At 43.9% G+C, this 22,005-nt stretch overlaps 1 protein-coding gene across 9 annotated transcripts in view; it reads right to left on the bottom strand.

The window, feature by feature from the left end:
- Nucleotides 1–22,005, bottom strand: part of CSDE1 (cold shock domain containing E1) — a 1,051,746-nt gene that overhangs the window by 515,768 nt on the left and 513,973 nt on the right. For all 9 annotated transcript variants that reach the window (XR_013594894.1, XM_078644375.1, XM_078644374.1 and 6 more), the window contains one exon: nucleotides 11,952–12,164. Coding sequence is in view for 8 of the 9 variants with exons in the window: in XM_078644375.1 (XP_078500501.1) it covers nucleotides 11,952–12,164 (213 nt within the window). In the remaining variant the exon portion in view is untranslated. The remainder of the gene's footprint in view (nucleotides 1–11,951; nucleotides 12,165–22,005) is intronic.

Raw genomic sequence — 22,005 nt, 5'->3', positions numbered from 1 at the left:
CCTCTCTCTACATCTACGTATCACTATCTCTCTATAGATAGATATAGTATTTGATAGGTGCTCAGGGGTCCCCGCTCGTGGGTGAGACTATTAAATGCTTATGACTATTGAGGGGTATCCCGTGAAGGAGAACAAAGATTTCCGCCAGGTTTACAACCCATACTGCCTCAGCCACATCTGAGTTGTTTATTAAGTTATGCCCATTGATAGTCATCCAGATGATCCTGGAGCTGATCTGCTTTTCGCAGTGTATTACCTTTACCCAGAAAGCAACTGTTTATGATTTCTGGTCTTCCCAGAGCTGCTGTTTATATTGTTTTCTAAGTATTTATCCCCATAGGTAGGATTAACATTTAATTATTCCTTATATTTCTCATTAGCCTTCTGAGCTCCTTTTTTATGATTTTGCAATTAAAAGACCCGTGGCCTTTTTGTCTAACTATTGTGTTTTGTTTTTGATAGGAGCTGCATGTGTTAACAGGCTAATTGTAAATTTCTTTCCAGCTTCCATGTGTAGAGTTGCAGTGACTACAAACCAACTATTCTTCTGGTAGTAGGACCACTCCGAGGTGTTGCTATGATGGCATGGCTTTGTTGTGAGCCTTCGGTATGGAATGTGGAATCTTAATTTAGTAATAATATAATTAATGAAATCCCTATTCAAGCCTATGCACATGGGGGCCTCAAATACCTAAAATTAAGGATCGTATTTCTGCTTGCCATCACATCACTACACAGAGTCAATGAGTTACAAGAAGCTACAATACAAGAAGCATACCAACAAATACACAAGGACAATGCAGAAGTGAGGACAGATCCAAAAACACATACAGAGAAGACCCTGCACACTAGACATCAGGGGAGCGGTAATGTTACCTTCAGGAAGCAAAACCATGTTGGAAGAGCACGGATTCTTAATCTCATTTGCACCAGCAAACAAAGGTTTCCATAAGGAACCATTGAAATATGGGCATTGCAAATCATCCAAAACTGCTGCAAAGCAGTGGGTGATCATATTGGATGAAAGACCAAGAGCAAACTCTGCTAGAAAGAAAGATGCCACACAAGCATTCATAGCACTTTCGCAAAACATTTGTTTTGATATTCAGGCTACTAATGAAGCACAAGTGGGCCAGAACATATTAAAACACTTGCTTGCAAACGTACACTTTGGTCCGGCCTACTGGGTTTGTAGAATACCATTACGCAAGCAGTGCACACAAAAGATTCACCATTCAAAACTTGAGAATAATTGTGAAGCTTGAGTGTTTTCTAGATTCACAGGAGGCCAGCCCGACTCCCTATAGAAGGTGTGAGTTTGAACAAGAGGTGAGTAAAGATCAGCACAGGGGACCAAAAAAATGGGGAAAAAAGACATCTGAAGAGGACCACTTTTTTTCTCCATTTTTTTGCAGATGTCTTATCACCTGGAACCTTAGCATTTATTCCACTCTACCTCTTTCCTAATTTTTCAATTGTTTTTGAAGGAGACTTGTTTTTCTCCAGGGTTAGTCAATTTGATTTCATCCTTACTCAAATTTCTCAGCCACCGGTCACTCTAGCTTCCCACGGCTATCCATTTATCATTTAGGCTAGTAGAATCGCACCAACCACCTCCAGTGTATGACACTAACTCTTCTTCAATAATGTGTTAGACTGCTGTCCGTTGGCAATTTACGTACAGAAAATATTAGTCCGTCTCTTGATCATGATTGAATAGCTTTATCCATCTTAGCTTGACTTTCATTTGATAACTTGTCTTGTACTTTGCCCAGAGGATCATTGCTCTTCCGTCATGTTTTCATTGGCTGAGTAAATCTATTCATCCTCTGTTGACTTTAGGGCCTTGCATTGCACTGCAGGACTAATTTTCTTTCCCAGGTCTCTACCTGCTGTTGATGCCCCCCCCCCCTTCCTGCCAGTCTGCTCTACTCTTGCGTCAAGGATTCACTGAGGAATTTGATTAATCTTTAGCCTTCCATGCTTTTTTCATCTCTTCTCACTTTGCATCCTTGAATTCCCTACTAAAGTAAAAATACAACACCTGTAAACCTTTGTTTATCATGGTCATCACAATCTCTCATACACTCTTGCATCGGTCTTGGCCTTTCTCTTCCAGTTTCCTTGAATGTGTGAAGTTCAGTGGTTGAACGTGACTTCTCATACCTAGCTGGTAAATATAAAAACAAGTTGCCTACCAACTTATGCCTTCTGGATGAATATATAGTTTTGTAAAGCTAATCAAAATTTCAACACAAGGAGCGCCGTTTTTCTCACAAATTTTCAGGTTCAAATGTTTAGTTATCCTCTCATTGTTTATTGATTTAATACGGGAAAGAGAATTCGCTTTTGTATCCAGGCCTGATCAGGTTCACATGTGGTAGATTACAGGTAAGGCTTGTGTTTTTCTGGTATTGAGTACTGGCAATTGCAGGGGTCTATATGAGTAAGTTAATGTGGGTGATCTTAGACATGGAATCTTGAAATAATACAAATTTTATTCATCATTGGTGGAAACCAATTTATACTGTGTTTAGTGAGTCTTGGTGAGCATAGATCTGGGACAGATGGGAACTCGTGTCAAATAATATCAGAATATTTGAATCCTCGAATTAGATTACGATTCATACATTATATCCTTTTTTCCCCTTTGTGTCATTCTTCCTTAGAATATACACCTCAGTGGTGAGGATTGAATGCATTGAATTTTAGAACGGAGTACTGGCCTCCATATTGCTGGGTCACTTATTATCCCTTTGAGGTAGGCACTTTAGAAACGATAGGCTTGGCGAAAATATAGTTTCCAGGAGTACACATGCATTGCTTGGCAATCGTGACAGAGATGGGTACAGGAATATCTTGATATGTAATCATGGAAAGGAATTCAACATTATACATTATTTTGTGTTGTATTCTTGACTCAGATTTGAATATTCGAACTGGGAGGCCGGAGGTTACTGGATCACAATACAAACAGACAGATCAGCAGTTTCTTTTGCTCACATACAGTTCTTTTTTGAGGTAAGCCACTGCAATTATTTCTTTATATACTTGGAAGCGAAACGTAAGCTCTGTTGTCATATTGTTTTAAACCTTTGGTAAGATGTGTTTCTATGGTAACGTTGTATATATCCGATGTGTCGATTAGAATTGCAAATAGGCAAGTGTGAATGGATGTAATATCATTTTCTCTGGTTTATTAAGTTATCATTATGTATTATCTGAATTTTATGTTATAAACGTTCGATTGATATCGTTTTTTAAATATTTATTTTTGCAGCCCTGATGTCCATTCCGGACAAAACGCGTTGGCTGTATTGAGCTCTGTACATTTCATGACTTTGGATTGATTCTGAACTATTTGCATTGATGATACGGAATTACTGTCGCTAATATTGGATGAACTTTGCTACAATAAAAAAACTGGAAATCAACATTTGAACCTGAAAATTTATGAGAAAACGGCGATCCTTCTGTTGAAATTTTGATTGGCTGGATTATTTGGGACCTTGCCGGTAGACCCCTGGAAGTTGAGCGCACGGACTCTTTGTATTTGTGTGTAACAACAAGCACTTATATTTGTCTCTGTGCTTTTCTTTTCACCCTTACCGTTACTTCTAGAGTTGTACTAGTTTTGTAAAGCTCTTAAAATATATATATTTTTTTAATCTTGGTTACTTTGTGGCTCCTTCTCTTCATCTATTAATTCACACAACAATCTCTTGGTGCCAGGGGTATCTTTGCTTTCGTTTTTTATCCAATATGACCTCCCGCTGTTTTGCAGCAGGATTGGATGAATTGCAATGTGCATATTTCAATGGTTCCTTTTGTGACTCGGAAACCTTTGTTTGCTGGTGCAAATTAGATTATGAATTCATGCTCCTCCAACATGGTTTTGCTTCTTGAAGGGTAACATAACGCTCCCCTGAAGTCTAGTGTGCAGGGTCTTGTCTGCATGTGTTTTTGCATCTGTCCTCACTACTACATTGTCCTTGTGTATTTGTAGGTAACCTTCTTGTAACTTATGGACTCTGTGTAGTGATGTGATGGCAACCAGGCATGCGATCCTTAATTTTAGGAATTTTAGGCAACCTAGGTGAAAAGGCTTGAATAGGGATTTCATTAATTATATTAATGCTAAACTAAGATTTCACATTAGATTGAGTGCCAATTTCATGGTGCAACCCTTTCAACCCCTTCTAGGAATATTTTAATAACCAGTGGTGAAATGTAACTCCTTTCTATCGTGCATCTGGTGTATGCAGCAGACCGGTGCACCTTTAACAATGGGCACTAAAGTCGTATATCTAGGTGTGTTGGGTACGCAATTATTGCAGTGTACCCGTTTAGTTTTGAGTCAGACTTTTTTTTTTTTACCACCAATTGGCCGTATAACATTTCCATGTTAACCACATCGCTGCGGCGGCTATTCCGCCGCAGCGCTAAGGGGGCGGGGCGGCCACGCGGCGGCCTAATGCTGGTGACGGAACCGCTCCGTCATCAGCCGCGGTTGGGCTGTGCTCATGACGGAGAGGTTCCGTCATGGCCCCGCCCGCTCAATAGAACGCCCAGCGCCGGCACGGAATCCGCGCCGCGCAGGTGCGGCGGCCGGGCCATGACGGAACCGCTCCGTCATCAGCACAGCGCCACCGCAGCTGATGACAGAGCGGTTCCGTCACCAGCATAGAAAGGGTTAATCTCCTATCCCCCCTCATTACCTCCATGAATCCTTGAGGGAATATCAGGTGTCCACCTTTTCAGTCCTCAGCCAGGCTGATACTGGCTAGCTCCGGGTGACATACTTGTAGCTTCTGTATGGTCAACACAATCACCAGGGCAGGTAGCTAATATTCTTCCTTGTAGCATCTCTACCAGGTCTGTCTGAACTACTGAAGGGCAATCAGGGTCATGTTTATTCAAGTTTGCTTTTTATGAGCTATATCGCTGGAATTAGGGGAAGTGTGTGTACATTTCCATGACCAGTTAATCACTTTGAGAAACTAGATGAGAGCTAACACATGAAAATTTAGAGAGAAGCGCTGTCACAAACAACGTTGTTCGAGGACGAGTGCTCCTTTTAAAGGATAATTAAAGTTGCCGAGAGTAGCACTAAGAAAACTTCACCGCATTTAAATAAGTGAACGCAATTTTCAGGCACGAGGAACGAACATGATAAACAGGCAGAGAAACTCGTTGCTAAACTTCGACTGAAGGAAAAAGATAGAGACATTCGAGCCGCCAGAAAAAAACACTGCTGTTCAGAAAACCAAAGTGCTGCCAAAAAAAAACAAGAGCCCTGATGAGTCCATTTACTCGTTATGAGAGACTCGAAATGCGTTGGCTTTATCACAATATAGATAAGAACACAGAGGAACTATAAATTTGTTTTTTGTCTATATATAGAGGAAAAGTCCCATGTATTATGACATTGTTTCCCCTGTGTTCCCTCATTCCTTCGTAATAGAAATGTTGAAGCATGGAACACCTTTTGAATGTCTATGAAATAATATGTAGATATGAAACTATTTGGATTGTGATGCTAAAGGTAAAACAAGACCATCAAGATAATAGGATGTATAGTTTATGATTTTTTCACTCACGTTTGTTTATATTGTGTATTACATACCTAATTTTGTTGTTTAATGTTTTGTGAACCACATGTACAGAAGTATTTCTGCATATAGACTTTAATGTCTCTTCTGCTTAGAGTACACTACAAAGACTTACAAAGTTGAAGAAAAGGTATAAATAAAGTACCAGATCAAATGAAAATAAATAGCTTGGTCTAGGGGTAATTTAAAGATGCCAATAGTTACACAGGTCTTGGCCCTCTCCATTGTTACAGATATATATATACGGCCCAGCCAGAACCTGGCCCGTCGGGCCTAACTCCCCTTGCTACCCAGTTACTCAATAGGGCATTTCTTTGGGACAGATGGTGTGCGTACCTAAACACAGCGTTTTGGTATTTTGCGTTTGGATGTGCTGCAAGCAAGTCTATTTGTGGGGGCACCCCGATTTTGGACTATATCTTGATCACTTTCTCGAGTTTGCACTCGGATGAAGTTCCTACTTCTCCTGACTGCCTCTATGTTTAGTATGCTTAGAAGTGTATGGCTGTTCGTGTTATTTTTCTTTGTACTAACCATCTTAATTGCTCTGTGACAGTTGAAGGAATATAAACTTGTCCCCCTCATTTAAGTAGAAATTTGCTGTTGTCTTTTCCGTTTGCATTCGTGCTGTCCTCCCCTTGATATGCCCGTTTGAAGATTTTCAATGCCAAAAAGACCTTTTGGACTTCCAGCATGCTTGTAAGTTTCACAGCTTCCTGAGGGTTCCGTTGACCCATGTTGCTTGGTTCCCCCATGTGTGTACGACCAAACCTGTGCTTGATGCAGCTGTTGCAATTGTCACAAAGAGGGACAGTTGCTTGAAAGGTCTGCCTGCAAAGGCATTCTAGATGCAGAGGAGAATTTGTAATTGACCCTGCTAATCTGCCCCAACAAGGGATAGTCTGACAGTGAGAAGAGTAATGAAATTGATAGCCATAGTAGTCTCCCGCATAACCCTAATCACTTGGACTAGACTCCATACGAGAACAATCCAGTAGCTCCACAACCAATGGTCACAAGCAACTAGGTACTGGGAAGATGTAGTGGTTGTCAAAGAACATGCAAGGAAAAATATGCTGGTAGAAAGCAGTAGATGGGGGAGCCCCCGTCACAGACCGATGAAACACACACCTAGGTCCGCACCTGCCATCGTCCAAGTATCCAGGGTGGCACCAGTGCAGGAAACCTTGAGCCAGAACTGGTTTGGCAGGAGAAGTTTCTCATTCCTTAGAAACCTCAGGGGTGTTCTTGTAGCTCTGACTCAGGGATGCAAGTTTCAGGCATCATAGTTTTGGGGAAGAAAAATATTCAGTGGGCTTGTTTAGTGCCAAACCTCAATGAAGTGATGCAAGAGTAGGTAGAGTTGCCTGTGAGAACCTTACGCCTACTGTTCAGAAATCACACCTACCAAACAAGCTAGGGCAGGTATATACGTGTTACCCATGGACATACTCTTCAGAACACTGCTGGACCTATAGAAAACAGATGAAATGCACCTGCTGAACCAAGTGACTGGAACTCTGGAGAATGGCTAAGCATGCTATTTTACTGGTTGAGAGAAATCCCAAGTGCTAGACCGGCTCCCAAGCTTTTATTGAGTTTTGTTCTTATCGGTTTTGGTACTACAGATGCTTTACACTGGTTTCCTTTGAGTTTAGCCTGACTGGTCTGTGCCTCAGCAACCCATCACCTAGCTATGGTTTAAACTAAAGTAAACTAATGGGAAACGATACAGAATAGTGACATTATCACTTGGTGAGGTCTCACAAACACCCCAACTAATAATCCACTTTCTCATACTCACCATGTAGTTACCTTTCTTCAAGAGTAGAGTGACATCTTGCACAGTGGTCATCTTGAATTCTTGTGTTATGATTAACTTAGATAATCTTAGGTGTGCAGTTGATCAGAGAGTAGAGTCTTATTTTGGGATCTAGGTGTATACAGGGTATACTCCCTGGTTGTGGTTCCTTCGTTGGTATCTCCTCTAGAGCTCCTTTTTATAGGAGAGATATCTCCTGATACAATAGAGGTAGTTTTCAATGTATTCAGTTTTGTTCTTGATTTGATATTTGGTGAGTTGTGCAGTAACTATACAGTAGCCATAATTATTTTTGCTGTTGAGGACCCATTCGCTGGAAGTAATTCCACTCCAATTCTGGAGGAAACCATCTATTCTGTCCAGTACTGATACTAGAATTCAGGGTTTCTTTATTTGAAAGAAATTTTGAGGCACCCAGGACTCTTTTGTGGTATGTACTTTACCCCTTTCCCCGCCGAAAGGGCTGCCTTTGTGTTGTGGGGTATGGCTACTGCATGGTTGTGATCTGAACGCTAGCTTGTAACATAAGTGTGGTCTGTTAGATGTTGCGTAGAACTCCCTGCTTGCCAACCATGGTTTCCTTTATATGGGAAGCCCCTCAATGAACCCTCTAATCTGCAGCACTCCATTTGCCATGTCATTTTTGTATCTGTTGGAAGAAGTCATGTACCGCAGCTCCTATCAGGAGTGTGCCTGTAAAAAACAGGTTCATTTTACTTGTCTGCATCCCCTGTTTAAAGTTAAAAACCTTTAGCCATGTGTAATTATCTACCTATCCTCTTGCCCCAAAGTGGGTGCCACTTCACATCTGCAAGCTCATCATCAGCTTAATCTATTGAATATTTAAGGGAGGTGTTGGCCTTCCCCCCCCCTTCAAATGGCAGTTTTTGCCCTTTTCCTTGTATTGATCTGGCATCAGATCTTATATCTATTCCCACTGCTGATATCCATACTGGTTTAAGCAGGTGTTCGAGTTAGCTATTGGCCACTGGATAGTGGAGCTGTACATCTTCCTCGCCCTTTTTTTCTTTTTACTTTCCCTTTCTGGAGGTTGGCTAGTTGATGTTCGAACATTCACTCTTTCTGACTGTAGAGACTATTCTGGAGTCCACAGGGGCACTGGTCTTTATGCACCCAGGGTTTTTTTTGGAGTGCTGGTGTTCTCCACCTTGGGCGTTGCCATCTTAGAGGCAGCAGACTTCCTAAATGCATCCCTTCCCTGGGCTAGCATGCTAGGACATACTGGTTGTATTTTGGAACAGGGATAAGGTTTCCATGAGGAAAAATGCTGCTTTGTTTCTCCTCAAACGGTACCACATATGTATCATATGTATCTGCAGCTCGCTTAATGACAGATATCAAATTCTCAGCTGGTGGCAATGTCCTTGAGGGACACAAGTCTATGCCTTCAGCAGGTATGCATTTTGAGGTACTGCTAGCCTTCTTCTATGAAACCTGAGGGCTGCAAGATACCTCGTTGTTATTCATGAAGGAATTCTTGCTTTCGTTCATTGTTCCTTCGCTAGACTCTGTTCATGCTGCAATGCTAAAACCCTTAAGAGCGTCATGTAATTAATATTTCTTTTGTATAAGGAGTGTCATTTTGGCAGCAAGTCAATGCTTTTTTCGGTAGACATCAAGGGCCCATTTTGCAGAGAAGGGTCTTCCGCTGAAAGGTCAAACATTTCCTTCCCCATTGTACCCCTATTTTTACTATCTCCCGGCCTTGGTTCCCTTTCAGAATCAGGCCAGAGTCTAAAGGTTTGTACCCAGTAGTGTATTTGTATTTCAACCTGTGGTACTTTTTGGGCTTCCATTTCCCTTTGACTACCAAACTAGTGGAATTGTGGGTGTGCATTTTTTGGTTAGTAGGTATATCACCACCTTTTTCAGAGTCTCTTCCTCTTCAAAGTTGTCATCTTCAACATATGAACCTTTGGCTCATGTCACGTCAACCTCTGCATGCCTGTCTTTAATGCTTCACAGTACCAAATCTCTGAAAGGTTTTACAGGCCTGCAACTGCAGCATGGAGTAGTGTGCCAAACGATTTGCCCCTCAGTGTATGAGTCCTAGAGAGAAACTCTTTGCACAATTTACACTTGTGGGACTTGCAGTTGGAAACCTTGCATTTGTCCTTTCGGGTGTGTTTTTAATCTATAAGGGAAATTTTAAATTTCTCAAAGACTCCAGCACCACATCCGTACATTCTTGGTCCTGTGTGGTGGAAGTCTGAGAGAAAAATATGAAATTGGTCTTGCTCCGAATTCTTCTATTTCTTTTGACATTCACTGTCGCTCTCTATACTTTTTTTGTTTTGTTGGTGTTATCTTCAATATGCTTCGGCATGGTCTCAGGTTCCATGGTTACCTGGAATTCTGGACCATAACTTCAAACCCAGTGGCGGATAAAGAACCTAAAGATGGCAACCACAGACTTGGGGCATTGTGGGCCTACACAATGTCACGGTAATACCCACCTACTGCTCAATGCAAACAAAAAATAAAAACATTGGGACAGTTCTGGGTCTCACCACTAGCTGGCAGAGAGCACAGCAGGAGAATCCAGAAGATTCACACTGCATATTCACTTTCTGTAGCATCTGTTTTTCACATACATTTATCAGCAGTTGCTTCCTGGAGCTCAAAGCTGCTTGCAGACAATTTTGATCTTGGGTCTGAAATCGAAGACAGAAAAACAGACAACCAATATAAAAACAGAGTCTAAAAATGTTCATGAAGGTTGATCCAAGCTAAGTAAATAAAAAAGGTCCCTTCCTATCAAAAAGGAAAAATAAACTAATGCCTTTCACTGGTATGATTTCGTTATATAAAAGTGTATTATGTCTGAAAAAGGAAAATTCTTAAGATGTTATTCAGTAATCACGTATCTTTCACGGTTTAGGAATTCTAAGAGAGAATCACATTGATGTAGTGCTCAAGAAAATCTGAATTCCACAAAGAAGTACTTCAGAAAACCTAAATGGCTATAAAAGCCCACTAAGAAGTGACTTTGGCTTTACAGCAGTTTGCAAACATCAAAGTACTAGCTTAGGAGTGAACTACTAGCAAATAAGATCAGAAAGGATATCCTGGTGACTGATGCCACTACATTTGAAGTTAAGCCATAACGGGGTTTGGGAAGATTTAGTGAGCATTCAAAATGTGTTAATTGTATTAAAATGTCTCCATTCACTAAAATGCATGACACTAACACAACAAGCAGACTGGTAAAAATACAGTAGTTGTTATCACCATAAAGAATGCTGGCTCGCTGACTATGCATTGTTTTCTACAATACAAATCTTTTTAGTGGTATACCCTTCAATAAAGCAGAAATCAATGTAAGACGTCTGCTGTATATATAATGAACCATTTTGTACTAATGGGCCCCTGTAGCAGTATATGTTATAGATTTCGCTCCAACTCTAGATCTGCTTACGAATATACTAAACATTTCTGGTATGCAGTAGAAAACATTTACAGCCTCCTAGCGAAAAGTATAAATAGTCTGCGTAAAAATTCGGTCAGTGAAAAATGCTACATTATTTTAAAAAAATCGTATTAAATAACATGCACTGAAGCAACTGAGTCCCTACAATATACATCTTTAAAAAAGATGCTGCTTTTACCACTGGCCCATTCCATTTGCCATGTGTAAAGGCAATGAGTTTATTAACATTGAAGCATTTTAGATATTACAAGTGTTATACAAGCAAGGCTTTGTAGCTGGTAAAAGACAACAATTTGAAGTAAATGCAACAACTACTGTAATTTGTACTTCAGGAACTAACAATAGCAACACAGCAATCCATAGCAATTTCCCTAGCAATTCATGCAGAATGATGTATGAAGTCAAACTGTAGCACAAAAAAATTGTTCAATGCTAAAATGTTATTTTATGGTTTAAGTGACCTAGCTTTAAGCAAATCTTGATGAAAGACCTAGTAATTATCTTCATAACAGATGCAGAAATCAGTGGAAGCTTTCCCCTGTACTGCCATATTACCCTTTAAGAATAAAAGACTGAAGGACAATAACAATCTTGAGTTGCACCACAAGACTACCTAGCTCCAAAAAGAGTCTTACCATGTCTAACTGTTATAACTTTCCTTCAAATAAATTCTACCACTCCAGATTACCTGGGTGCAGTCTTGACATTTAAAGTAAATAAACTTCGGTGAATGGTCCCACATTTCTTACACGCAATTAAACCAATATATTCCTAAAACAAGAAACCTACCCATGCAGTTATGAAAATAAAGTGCTCGCACCTCAATCTGCTGTGGTACTGCAATCTAGATTTTAACTAAGGCAGTTAATACTTAACTAGTGAACCAACAATTCAATTTGTTAGTTAGAAAAATACTTTGTGAAGTTTTAGAAGGCTATTTATTTTCTTTTTTAAAAGCAGTATTGATTACTTCACTTGCATTTGGAACAAAACTAACCCAAGTCTGCCTAGTAACCCGTACCTCAAACAAACCAACCACAATATAACTAAGGTATACACTACTTGCCATTTCTCTGGACTCATCAGTGTAGTGAAAACTATCTGACAGAACTTCGATGTTGGTAGCACGTTCCAATTTGTCCCGTCGATCTGTTGAGATGTTAAACCTAACATGGTCTCCTTCCAGAAGTGTGACCTTGGACTTTGTATCTTTATCTCCAAATGGAAGTTCTTTAGGAATAACGAAGTCAACTTTGATACGTCCCGGTAATGGATCGTTCTAGTGAACAGGAAGAGGAGAAAATCCTTCATATAAAGCAGTATGTTTCTCCTGCCAAAGAAAACTATTACTGTCGAACTATTTTTAATGCAATTACAACTGAGAAACTCAATATAAAGATAACGCGGAAATAATAACAAAAGAAGGAAAAAAAACTCAAAGATGAAGTGAACATGTTCTAAACATACAATTGTTAGAAGAGACAAACATTGATTCTTATGTCCAAGAAGTCTTTATAGGCATGTCTTTTAAAGGCCAACAGTAAAAGTAGTACAAGTTAACTATTTGTAGTGTTAGTACTGTAAGATTTTCATTGATATACAAAAACACAGAAGAGTGCCTTCGAAGCACAGAATTCTGTAACAAAGCCACTCTTGATAAAGCAAAAGAAAGCACGCCCTAAAAAGTCAACATTTGACATTTTGTGACTTAAAACTATATAAAGATATATATAAATGTATAATTTAACTGATCGCACCCTGAATGGGCCTAATTATTTTGTTCCATATGAATGTGAATACCTAAGTTTAAAATCTGGAATAATTATGAATATAGAAGGATAGAAAACATGCATATACAACATAAGAATTAGGCCCATTCAGGGTCCAATTAGTTAAATTGAGTAAGAATTGGAAATTATATTGCTTTATATGTTTTGCTTTTTGAATCTGGTTATTCATTTATCGAGATTATAATGTGTCTCAATCAAATGAACAGATGAATCTGCATATTTAAAGATAGATGTCAAACAAATTAGGATTGAAAAATTGTGAAACCTTCAGTTTCGCTGACATTTTTTAATGAATTAGTGCTAACTTTATTTAAATGAATTGTTCAAATGCACAGACGATTGACTTTGAGGAAGGCAACCATGCAGAAAGGTTTCCTCACCTTACCCCCATGTGCAGCATTCTATGGAAACTTTTCTTCTCAGCAGTCCCACATTGACGAGGACCTCACAATGGAACGGCTGTGCACGCAACTCCGCGCGACTTCATTAGAGCCATAAGACTTAGTCAGCGTGCTGACGTCCGTTCAACCCATTCTTTGCATGCCTTTGAGGGGAACGGGTGAACCAACACTACACAAGTATACACATTATACATACATAGCCTAAACCGGAAATTTTTCATCATAGATATTTCGTAGAGCCAAGCATCACATGGTTTAAATAATAACTCACAAATACACATTGATTATTTTTCGGTATGAGCAGGCAGGCAATGGGAAGGCATGTGAGTCAGTGAGGAATCCACAAGCAGTTACTGTATCCACCTGAAAACAGGTTAACGAAAGTGAGCAATTTGTTTTTCTGATGGATACATCTGCCTGCGGATTCCTCACCTTTTGAATTGAATCCCCAAGCAGTCCAGCTCCTGGCAGAGGGTGCCTGCCTACACCAAAAATTCCTGCAGCACAGAACGTGCAAACCGGCCATCCCTTCAAACCTCCGAATCTAAGCAATAGTGCTTCCCAAGAGTGTGAAGGGAGGCCCAAGTTGCTGCCTTGCAGATGTCTACCACTGAGACACCTCTAGCTTAACCCCTTCGATGCTAATGACAAAGCCAGCTCGTCATCAACGTTACCTGCGGTGCGCGGATGACGAGCTGGCTTTGTCATGATCAAGCCATTTTTGAAATTCCCGCATACAGCGGGAAACCGCGGTAGCGGTTAAGTCAAAGAAGACTTCGCTCTGGTAGAATGAGCGCAAATAACATCAGGAGGCTTTTTCTTGGCCAAGGCGTAGCAGAGCTTGATACGCAGGATGATCCACCTGGACAGCTTGTGGACAGTCTTACCCTTCATCTTGCACACATATTCAATGAAGACTTGGTCATCCAACCTGAAGTCCTTGGTCCTGTCAGTTAGAAGCTGACCACCCTCTTAGGGTCCAAGTGATGAAGTCTCCTCCTCCTTAGGAGAATGAGGGGGAGGGTAGAAAGTGGGTATGGTTGTGGACTGCCCTAGGTGGAAAGGAGTGTTCACCTTAGGCATTAAAGCAGCTCTGGTCCTAAGAACCATCTAATCCGCATGGAATGATGTAAATGGAGGCTTGGAGGTAAGAGCTTGCAACTCACTCACCCTCCTAGCTGAAGTGATTGCAACCAGAAATATTGTGTTGAACGCTAGGAAGTTAAGGGAAAAGTATGTAAAGGTTCAAAGGGAGAACTCATTATGAAAGTGAGAATCAAACTTAAATCCTACTGAGGCATGATAAAAGGGAGTGGGAGGAAACCTATTTGTGAGACCTTTAATGAATCTCGTAACAGCTGGAATTGATCTGGTAAACAGAGAATAGCAAATAAGGCAGACAAGTAGCCCTTAACAGTAGATACTGCACAACCTTATTGAGTCACGGAAAGAGGGTCTCCTGGACGATAAAATGACATCCACATCAGGGGGGAAGAGAGAAAGACCTCAGTATGCCCCGTTCAATCTCCAGGCATGAAGGTGCAGGCTTTGGAGGTGGGTTGTAGAACCTGCCCCTGCAAGAGGAGGTCTGCCCTTTTAGGGAGACAGAGCAGAGGGTGTGAAGAGAGGTAAAGGAGGTCTGTGTTCCACACCCTTTGCGACAAATCAGGGGCTATCAATGTGACTTAGGCCTGGTCTTGGCAAATCTTCCTCATAACTCGAGAAATCAAGGGTATGCAAGACAACGCGTAAATAAGCTGTGAGCCCCAATCTAACTGAAACGAGTCCCCCAACATTCCCCGCATCGGATACTGGAGACTGCAGAACGACGGGCAATGGAGAGAAGAGGAGTTGGCCTAACGGCTAGAGCGCTCGACCTCGGACTCTGGGTTCGAGTCTTGGTAACGACGCCAAAACCTCCTGTGATTCTGGGCAAATCACTTAATCTCCCCGTGCCTACAATGAAAGTGTGATGGATTCAACCCAGATCTTTTGACTGGGTGTGAGTGTTTGATTGATTCAGATGCTCCGTCCATCACCACCCCCTTTTGTACCGCTTTTGGCCGCCATAAGTGTGGCAGGGTATGCTCAGACGTGAGTCCCTTGCTCACTTTGCCACTGGATTCAAGCAAGCCGGGCTGAAGACGGCTGGAATGCCAGAAACCGGTCCTCGGTAGCTTGTTTCCGGTCCAGGAAAGACATGGCTTGGCAGTTCGGGCTGGACTATACCCATGAGGCACAGGGTCAGACTGATTTGCATATAGCCACGTCTGAACTGGGGTGGCAGAGTGGGCTAAAGAACGGTGATGGATTCAACCCAGATCTTTTGACTGGGTGTGAGTGTTTGATTGATTCAGATGCTCCGTCCATCATCACCCCCTTTTGTAACGTAAAATGAAAGTGTGTCCTGATGTAACGTAACTGGAAAATATGTAAAGCGCTCCGATACCTGATTCGGTTCGGGTCTAGTTCGCGCTATATAAAAAAAAACGCAAGTTCTAGTGAGTGGCAAACCGGTCCAACTGAGGAAACCCCCACATCCTGAACATGTTAAGGACTATCTCTGGATAGGGACGCCACTTGTGATCGGCCAAATGTTGCAGACAGACACTGCGCATATACATTCAGTTCTTTGGCCCGATGATTCACGATCAGGCAAATCTGATCGTCCTGAGCCCAGGACCAGAGTCGCAGACCCCCTCTGCACAGAAAATACGACCCTACTCCTCCCTGCTTGTTGATGTACCACATCGCAGTAGTGTAGTCCGTTAGCACCTGAACAGACTCATCATGGAAGGGAGGGAAGAAAGGCCTTGAGAACCAAATGTTTCGCCCACAATTCCAAAGAGAATGTGAAACAACCTCTCCACTGGAGAGGAACGGCCTTAGACCTCCCGATCCCCCAGATGAGCTCCTCATCCTAGACTGGAGGCATCCGTCACCACAGTGGCCACGGGAGAAGGAGGTTGAAACTGCTTCACTTGAGACAGGTTGCCTGGAACACTACCATAACAACTCCACTGCAGTGTCTCTGGAGATTCGGATCACCTTTTCAAGATTTTCGCTGTGTTGGAATCACTGCCTGCAGAGACACCACTGCAGGGCCCTCATATGCCAGCGTGCATGGTTGACCAACAGTATGCAGGAAGTGAACAGACCGAACACACGCAAAACCTTCAGGACTGGAACGGCTGCTCCATTCTGAAAAAGCGGGATCATGGTCTGGATGTTTTGAATCCTCTGTAGAGGCAGGAAGGCACGACTTACATTAGTGTCCAGTACTGACCCTGTGAACGGGTTGCACTGAGAGGGCACCAGGAGATTTGGGTGTTTTTTTCGAAAACCCCAAGTTAAACAACAGTTTTACTACTTCCAAGTTATGCACCACCATATATGGCAACTCAGCTTTGAGCAGCCAGTCGTCCAGATAGGGGAAAACAGGAACCCCATATCTTCTAAGATGTGCTGCCACCACTGCCATCACCTTTGTGAAGACACAAGGTGCGGAAGTACAGCCGAACGGAAGGACTGCAAAATGGTAGTGTTGAGACCCCACCGTAAAACGAAGATACTCATCCTACAAATGGATCAATACCATCTAGTCTTCCTTTTGCTGTGCATGAAGAACTGAAGCCAGGGTCAACATATTGAATTTCTCCTGTTTGGAGGTAAACATTCAAGACCCGGATGTTTAGGATTGGCCTCAAGCGACAGCCCTTTTTGGGAATCAGGAAGTACCAGGAGAAGCATTCCTGACCCCTTTCCTGCTGTGGAACCACCTTGATCGCACCTTTTTTGCAGTAATGACAGAACTTCCTGCTGGAGAAACAGAGGGTGCTCATCCGAGCGCAAACCCTGACGGGGAGGGTAGGGTGGGGGGAAACTCTTGGAACGGTAGGGCATACCCATTCTCTACGATGTTCAACACCCAGAGATCTGTAGTAACCTCCAATGTGATAGAAAATGGAACACCAGTCCTCCTACATGACAAGCATGCTCTAGGATGGCACAGCAAGAGCTGCTTCCCTGCTGCACCAGTTGGAGGGGCAAAAGAGGAGGAGGAGACTTGCTTCCATGCTGCACCCCGCAGACTACCTTTGCCCTTTCCCCTGTAAGATCTGTACAGGGGATTTGCATGCTGTTATGGCTGCAGCCTGGCTTGAAAGGATGAGGTCCTGCAAAAACCACAAAACTTGCGAAAAGCCCCTGGACTGGGAGTGGAGACCCAAAGATCACGATGTGGCTCGGTCATTAAAGTGCTGCAGCACAGTCCGCTTTGGCCCCAAACAGGCGAGATCTGTCGAAAGGCAGATCTAACAAGGAGGCTTGGACAACAAAGGAGAACCCTGAACCCCGTAACCAAGCATGCCTCCTGGTCGCCTCGGACTTATTCCCCTGGCAACCGAATCAGCAGTGTTCAGACCAGATGGTATGACCTGGCGGGCCGCAGCTTGAGCATCCATCAAGACCTCTGAAAAATGATCCTGAAGGTCCTCTGGTAGTTTTGGAAGCACTTTCCTGCCCATATCCATAAGTGGGTGGATGTAGTGATGCAAAAGGCATGTAGCATTTGTCGATTTAAGAGCCATACTGCCTGAAGAGAATACCTTTTCGCAAGTTGCTCCATGCGTTTGGATTCCCTATCTGCAGGTGTAGATGGGAATGACCATGCAGACTCCTTCGAGGAGGGCAAAGCATGGAGAGCCAAACTTTCCGTTGATGGATGAGCGGAAAGGAAAGCAGGATTCCCTGGAGCCACCTTACATTTCTTCGTCACAGACCTGGACACTGTAGGAAGCTGGCTCTGTATATACTATACCAAAGTGAGGTATAGTGTGCACAGAGTCCTAGATATTACACTGGGACATTTCCTAGAGAAAAGGTAAGTAAAATCGGTTTTGCACAATTGTTGTTTTTCAGGTTTCCATACAAATCAACTCCACACTTCAGAGAAAAACAGTCAATGGATTCCTATGGAGAGAAATGAAGTAAACGGTTACCAGGTAAGAAATCTGTCTTTGGAGTTGTGCTTCTGGGGTTAGAACAAGGATTCCCCCAGGGTCATTGATGCATTCTCACTACACCCTCAGCGGCACTAGGGCGGCTGGATGCTGAGGCCCTGGAGATAGAGGGTCTACGGTTGGTGGCTGCTGGCAAGCAGACCACTGGGTTGTGGGTGCACCCTCAGCGGCACTAAGGCAGCCGGGTGCAGGGTGCTGTTTCGACATTGAGCTCCCTGTTGGTTTCAATAGGGAACCTCCGGTTTGCAAAAGCACTGCAGGCTTGGGGACGAAGGTCTTCTGGGTGCGACCACCACTTCGAGAGGTAAGTTGTGAAGTTAGGGGTTGGTTAGGCACCATCGGTTTGGGCACACAAGGCCGTGGGGCGACTGGTGCAGGGGTGCCTTTTGGGGTCAGATATCCGCTCCTGGTCAGGGATGAGCCTTCTGGATTCAGGCTGCAGTTGTCGGCTGGAGGCTTGAAGCAGGTCAGAGGTCAACGGAACTCTGGTCAGAATCGCTGGGGTGACCTCCTCGTGGTGTTTGCCCACTCGGGTCGTGGACGGCAGGTGCTGAGTGGGGGGGGATCAGCGGTGCCCGCCCGGAGCCAGAGGTTGCAGATTAACAAATCCAGTGTTCACGGGAGACAAAGTCTTTGTAGTTGAAAGCAAGCAGGTCCTCTGGGGTTTTCGAGGTTGCTGGCTGCAGGACACACCAGGATTTCGCAGGAGCGTGTTCGAGGGGAAGACAGGATGGTGGGGCTGGGGCCAAGTCAGTGGGCGTCTTCCTCTTGTTAGCTGCTGCACAGCTGTCCCGCCCTTCTTGTAGTTTCTTGTCTGCTTTCTCAATTCAGGGCAGCCCCCTAAATACTGTATTTAGGGGCGTTGTAGGGGTCTCGAGGTCAGCAGCCAATGGGCTACTGACCTTAGGGTGACTACACCCTTTGTGTGCTCTCCCCACATGGGGGAGAGCAAAATCCCTAATCCTGATTGGGGAGTGCCTGCCATCTGCAAAATGGCAGGCACTAAAGAGATTCCCCACCTGAGGGGTGGAGTTGCCAGAGGTGGGCACACCTTCTGGGCTGGCTAGTTTTTCCTGCCTGTCTTCCCGCCGAAAAGGAGGGAAGACAGGAAGGAGGCATGCTCCTAATAGAAGAGGCTGGGGGTCGCATTGCAAAGGCTGCCAGGCCATTAAAGCTCCCCTGCCACCGATGGCTCCTCATGGCCTGGGGGAGGAGTGAACTCCTCCGCCCAGGAAAGGCTTTGTTTCTGGGCTCAGGGAGCGAAGGCTCTCCCCCTAGGGGTCCAGAAACCTGTCTCGTGGTGGCAGGCTGGTGTGTACCAGTCAGGGAACCCACCAGAGGCTGGTCGTTTTTCAGGGGGCATCTCTAAGATGCCCTCTGTGTGCATTTTTCATTAAATCCCACACTGGCATCAGTGTGGGTTTAATGTGCTGAGAAGTTTGATGCAGTTCTCAGTGTAGCCATTATGGTGCTGTGGAGTTTGTAATGACAAGCATATACTCTTAATGGCAGCACAGCACTTACAACTTCGAAGAATGGACTTAGACACTGTAGGGGTACAGGGCTCATGCACCGTACCCTCACCACTGGCATAGGGCACCCAGCTACAGGGGTGACTGATCTATGCCAGGGCAATGGGTTGTAGGCATGGCACACAGGGATGTGTGCCATGTCGACTCTTCACTATGTTCTGCACCAAAACACCCAGCCTACAAAGGCAGTGTATGTAAAGGTACAGAGCCTCTAAGGGTGGCACAATAAGTGCTGCAGTTCTTAGAGGTCTTCCCTGGTCACAGTGCCCTGGGTACCTGTGGTACCGTTTACCAGGGGCTGACCTATGGCCAGAGAAGCCAATTGGGTTACTTTTGTATAAAGACCACAGGCCCTGGGAACCTGATTGGCAGGGACCCAGGGCACATCAAGTGAAAGTGCATCTGTAGTCTGGCAAAATGTTGGGGGGGGTTACTGCAACAGAAACCTACTTTCGTACACTATTCTAGACCTCATCCTTGGAACAGGTGTCAGAGGCACAGGGGGCTTCGGGATCGGCCTTAAACGGAGGTCTACCGGGACATTAGTTGGCGCCGGTTCAGAACCAGATGACACCGGAGAAGATGTATACAGTGGCACCCGCCCCTGCAGCGATTGTATTGGCATTGAAAACCTCAGTGTCGGGAGAGACCAACTTCCTGGAGCCATCGGCATAAAAGGCATAAGAGGCACCCGAGGGAAATTAGGTGACAAACCTCCCAGGGAGTATGCCAGCTGACCCATGGGGCCAACAAGGGCACCAGTAGGGTTTGCCGCTCTGACTAATAAGCCGAGCATCGCATTCAGAAAATGCGAGGGATCCATATCCAGAGTCGAGAGACAGGGTACCCTGGATCCAGTACTGCAGGCGATAAAGCCACTTGAGGAGGGAACACATTTGGCTCTGCCTGCAGCACCAGAGACCATGGAGGCAGAGGTGGAGTGGTCTGCTTCGGCAACAGTGAATGCGTTGCTTCTCTTGAAGCCAGTGGAGTCACTGCCCTCTGAGACAGGGTCTGAGTCACCTCAGGAGAAGGAAACTGAGAAACAATCCTTCTGATGATGCTGGGGAAACGGACTTTGGCATTGCATCCTTTCGACAAACTACACAGAGTTCCATGGTGAAGTATGGGGAGTCGGTGACTTGGATTTGGGCCTCGACCTTCTTCAACCCCTTTGTTTCTTGGCTTAGCCCATGAACAATTTGGCCTCCCTCTCCTTCAGTGCCTTGGGATTCATACGCCTGCATGACAAACACTCCCTGACGTCATGGTCCAACGAGAGACACCACAAACAGTCTTCATGGGGTTCAGTGATAGACATCTGGACCCCACATTCCCTGCATGGCTTAAATCTGGATTTCCTCTGAGTAGCCTTAGTCGCTGCTACAAAGGCCCAAAGACTTTAAACAAAGGAACTCCCAGAATTAGAGAGCCCTAGAAAGTAAAAGGTTACTTACCAAGAAGCATCTGTTCTTGTCATGTAGAGCTGTAGATTCACATGCTTTGCATACTCCTACCATCTAGTGTTGGGTCCAGATGTTTGCAAGTTGTTTTTCTTTGTTTGAAGAAGTCTTTCCAGTCACAAGGTAGGAGACTCCTCCTTTAGGTGATAGTGCTCATGAGCATTGACTCCATTGATAATGGTTTTACCGCAGAGGGTGAGAATGGAGTTAGTAAAGGTAGAATAGAGATGTCCATGCGTATGTATATAAGATAAGAAAGAACTGCAGCAGGTATAGGTACCCGGGGAGGAGAGTGGGCGGATGTAAATCTACAGTTCTACATGCCAAGAACAGAGGCTTACAGGGTAAGCAACATTTTCCGTTCTAGGCATGTGAGCTGTAGATCACATGCTTTACATAGACTATACAGCAGTATTCTCCCAAAGCGGGGGCTAACCTTTAGATGTTACAGTTGTTTGAAAAAGTGTTTAAAGTACTGCCTGGCCTGCATTAGGCTGTCGTCTCGCTAACATCTACACAATAGTGCTTTGTGATGGTGTATGATGTAGACCATGTTGCAGCCTTATAGATGTCAACTATGGGAATGTTCTGCAAGAAAATCATAATAGACCCTATTTTGCGAGTGTAAAGTGCTCTAGGGGGTATAGTTAGTGCCTGTATCTCACCCACTCTCAGTGAAGTGATTGCAATGAGGAAAGCGATTTTCCATGAAAGAAATTGCAGTTCACATTAATGCATGGGTTCAAAAGGTGGGCCCATTAATCGTGTACAGACTATATTAAAATTCCACACTGGGGCAGGTGGGAGTCTTGGCGGTATAACTCTTTTTAGTCCTTCCGTAAATGTGTTGATAACTGGTACTCTAAAGAGAGACAAGAGTTGCCTATTTTGTAGGTACGCAGGTACTGCAGCG

Source organism: Lissotriton helveticus, chromosome 5_1, assembly GCF_964261635.1.
Source record: "Lissotriton helveticus chromosome 5_1, aLisHel1.1, whole genome shotgun sequence".
NCBI classification, from domain to species: domain Eukaryota; kingdom Metazoa; phylum Chordata; class Amphibia; order Caudata; family Salamandridae; genus Lissotriton; species Lissotriton helveticus.
The sequence above is the reverse complement of the archived record's forward strand: the minus strand, read 5'-3'. Positions and strand labels throughout refer to the sequence as shown.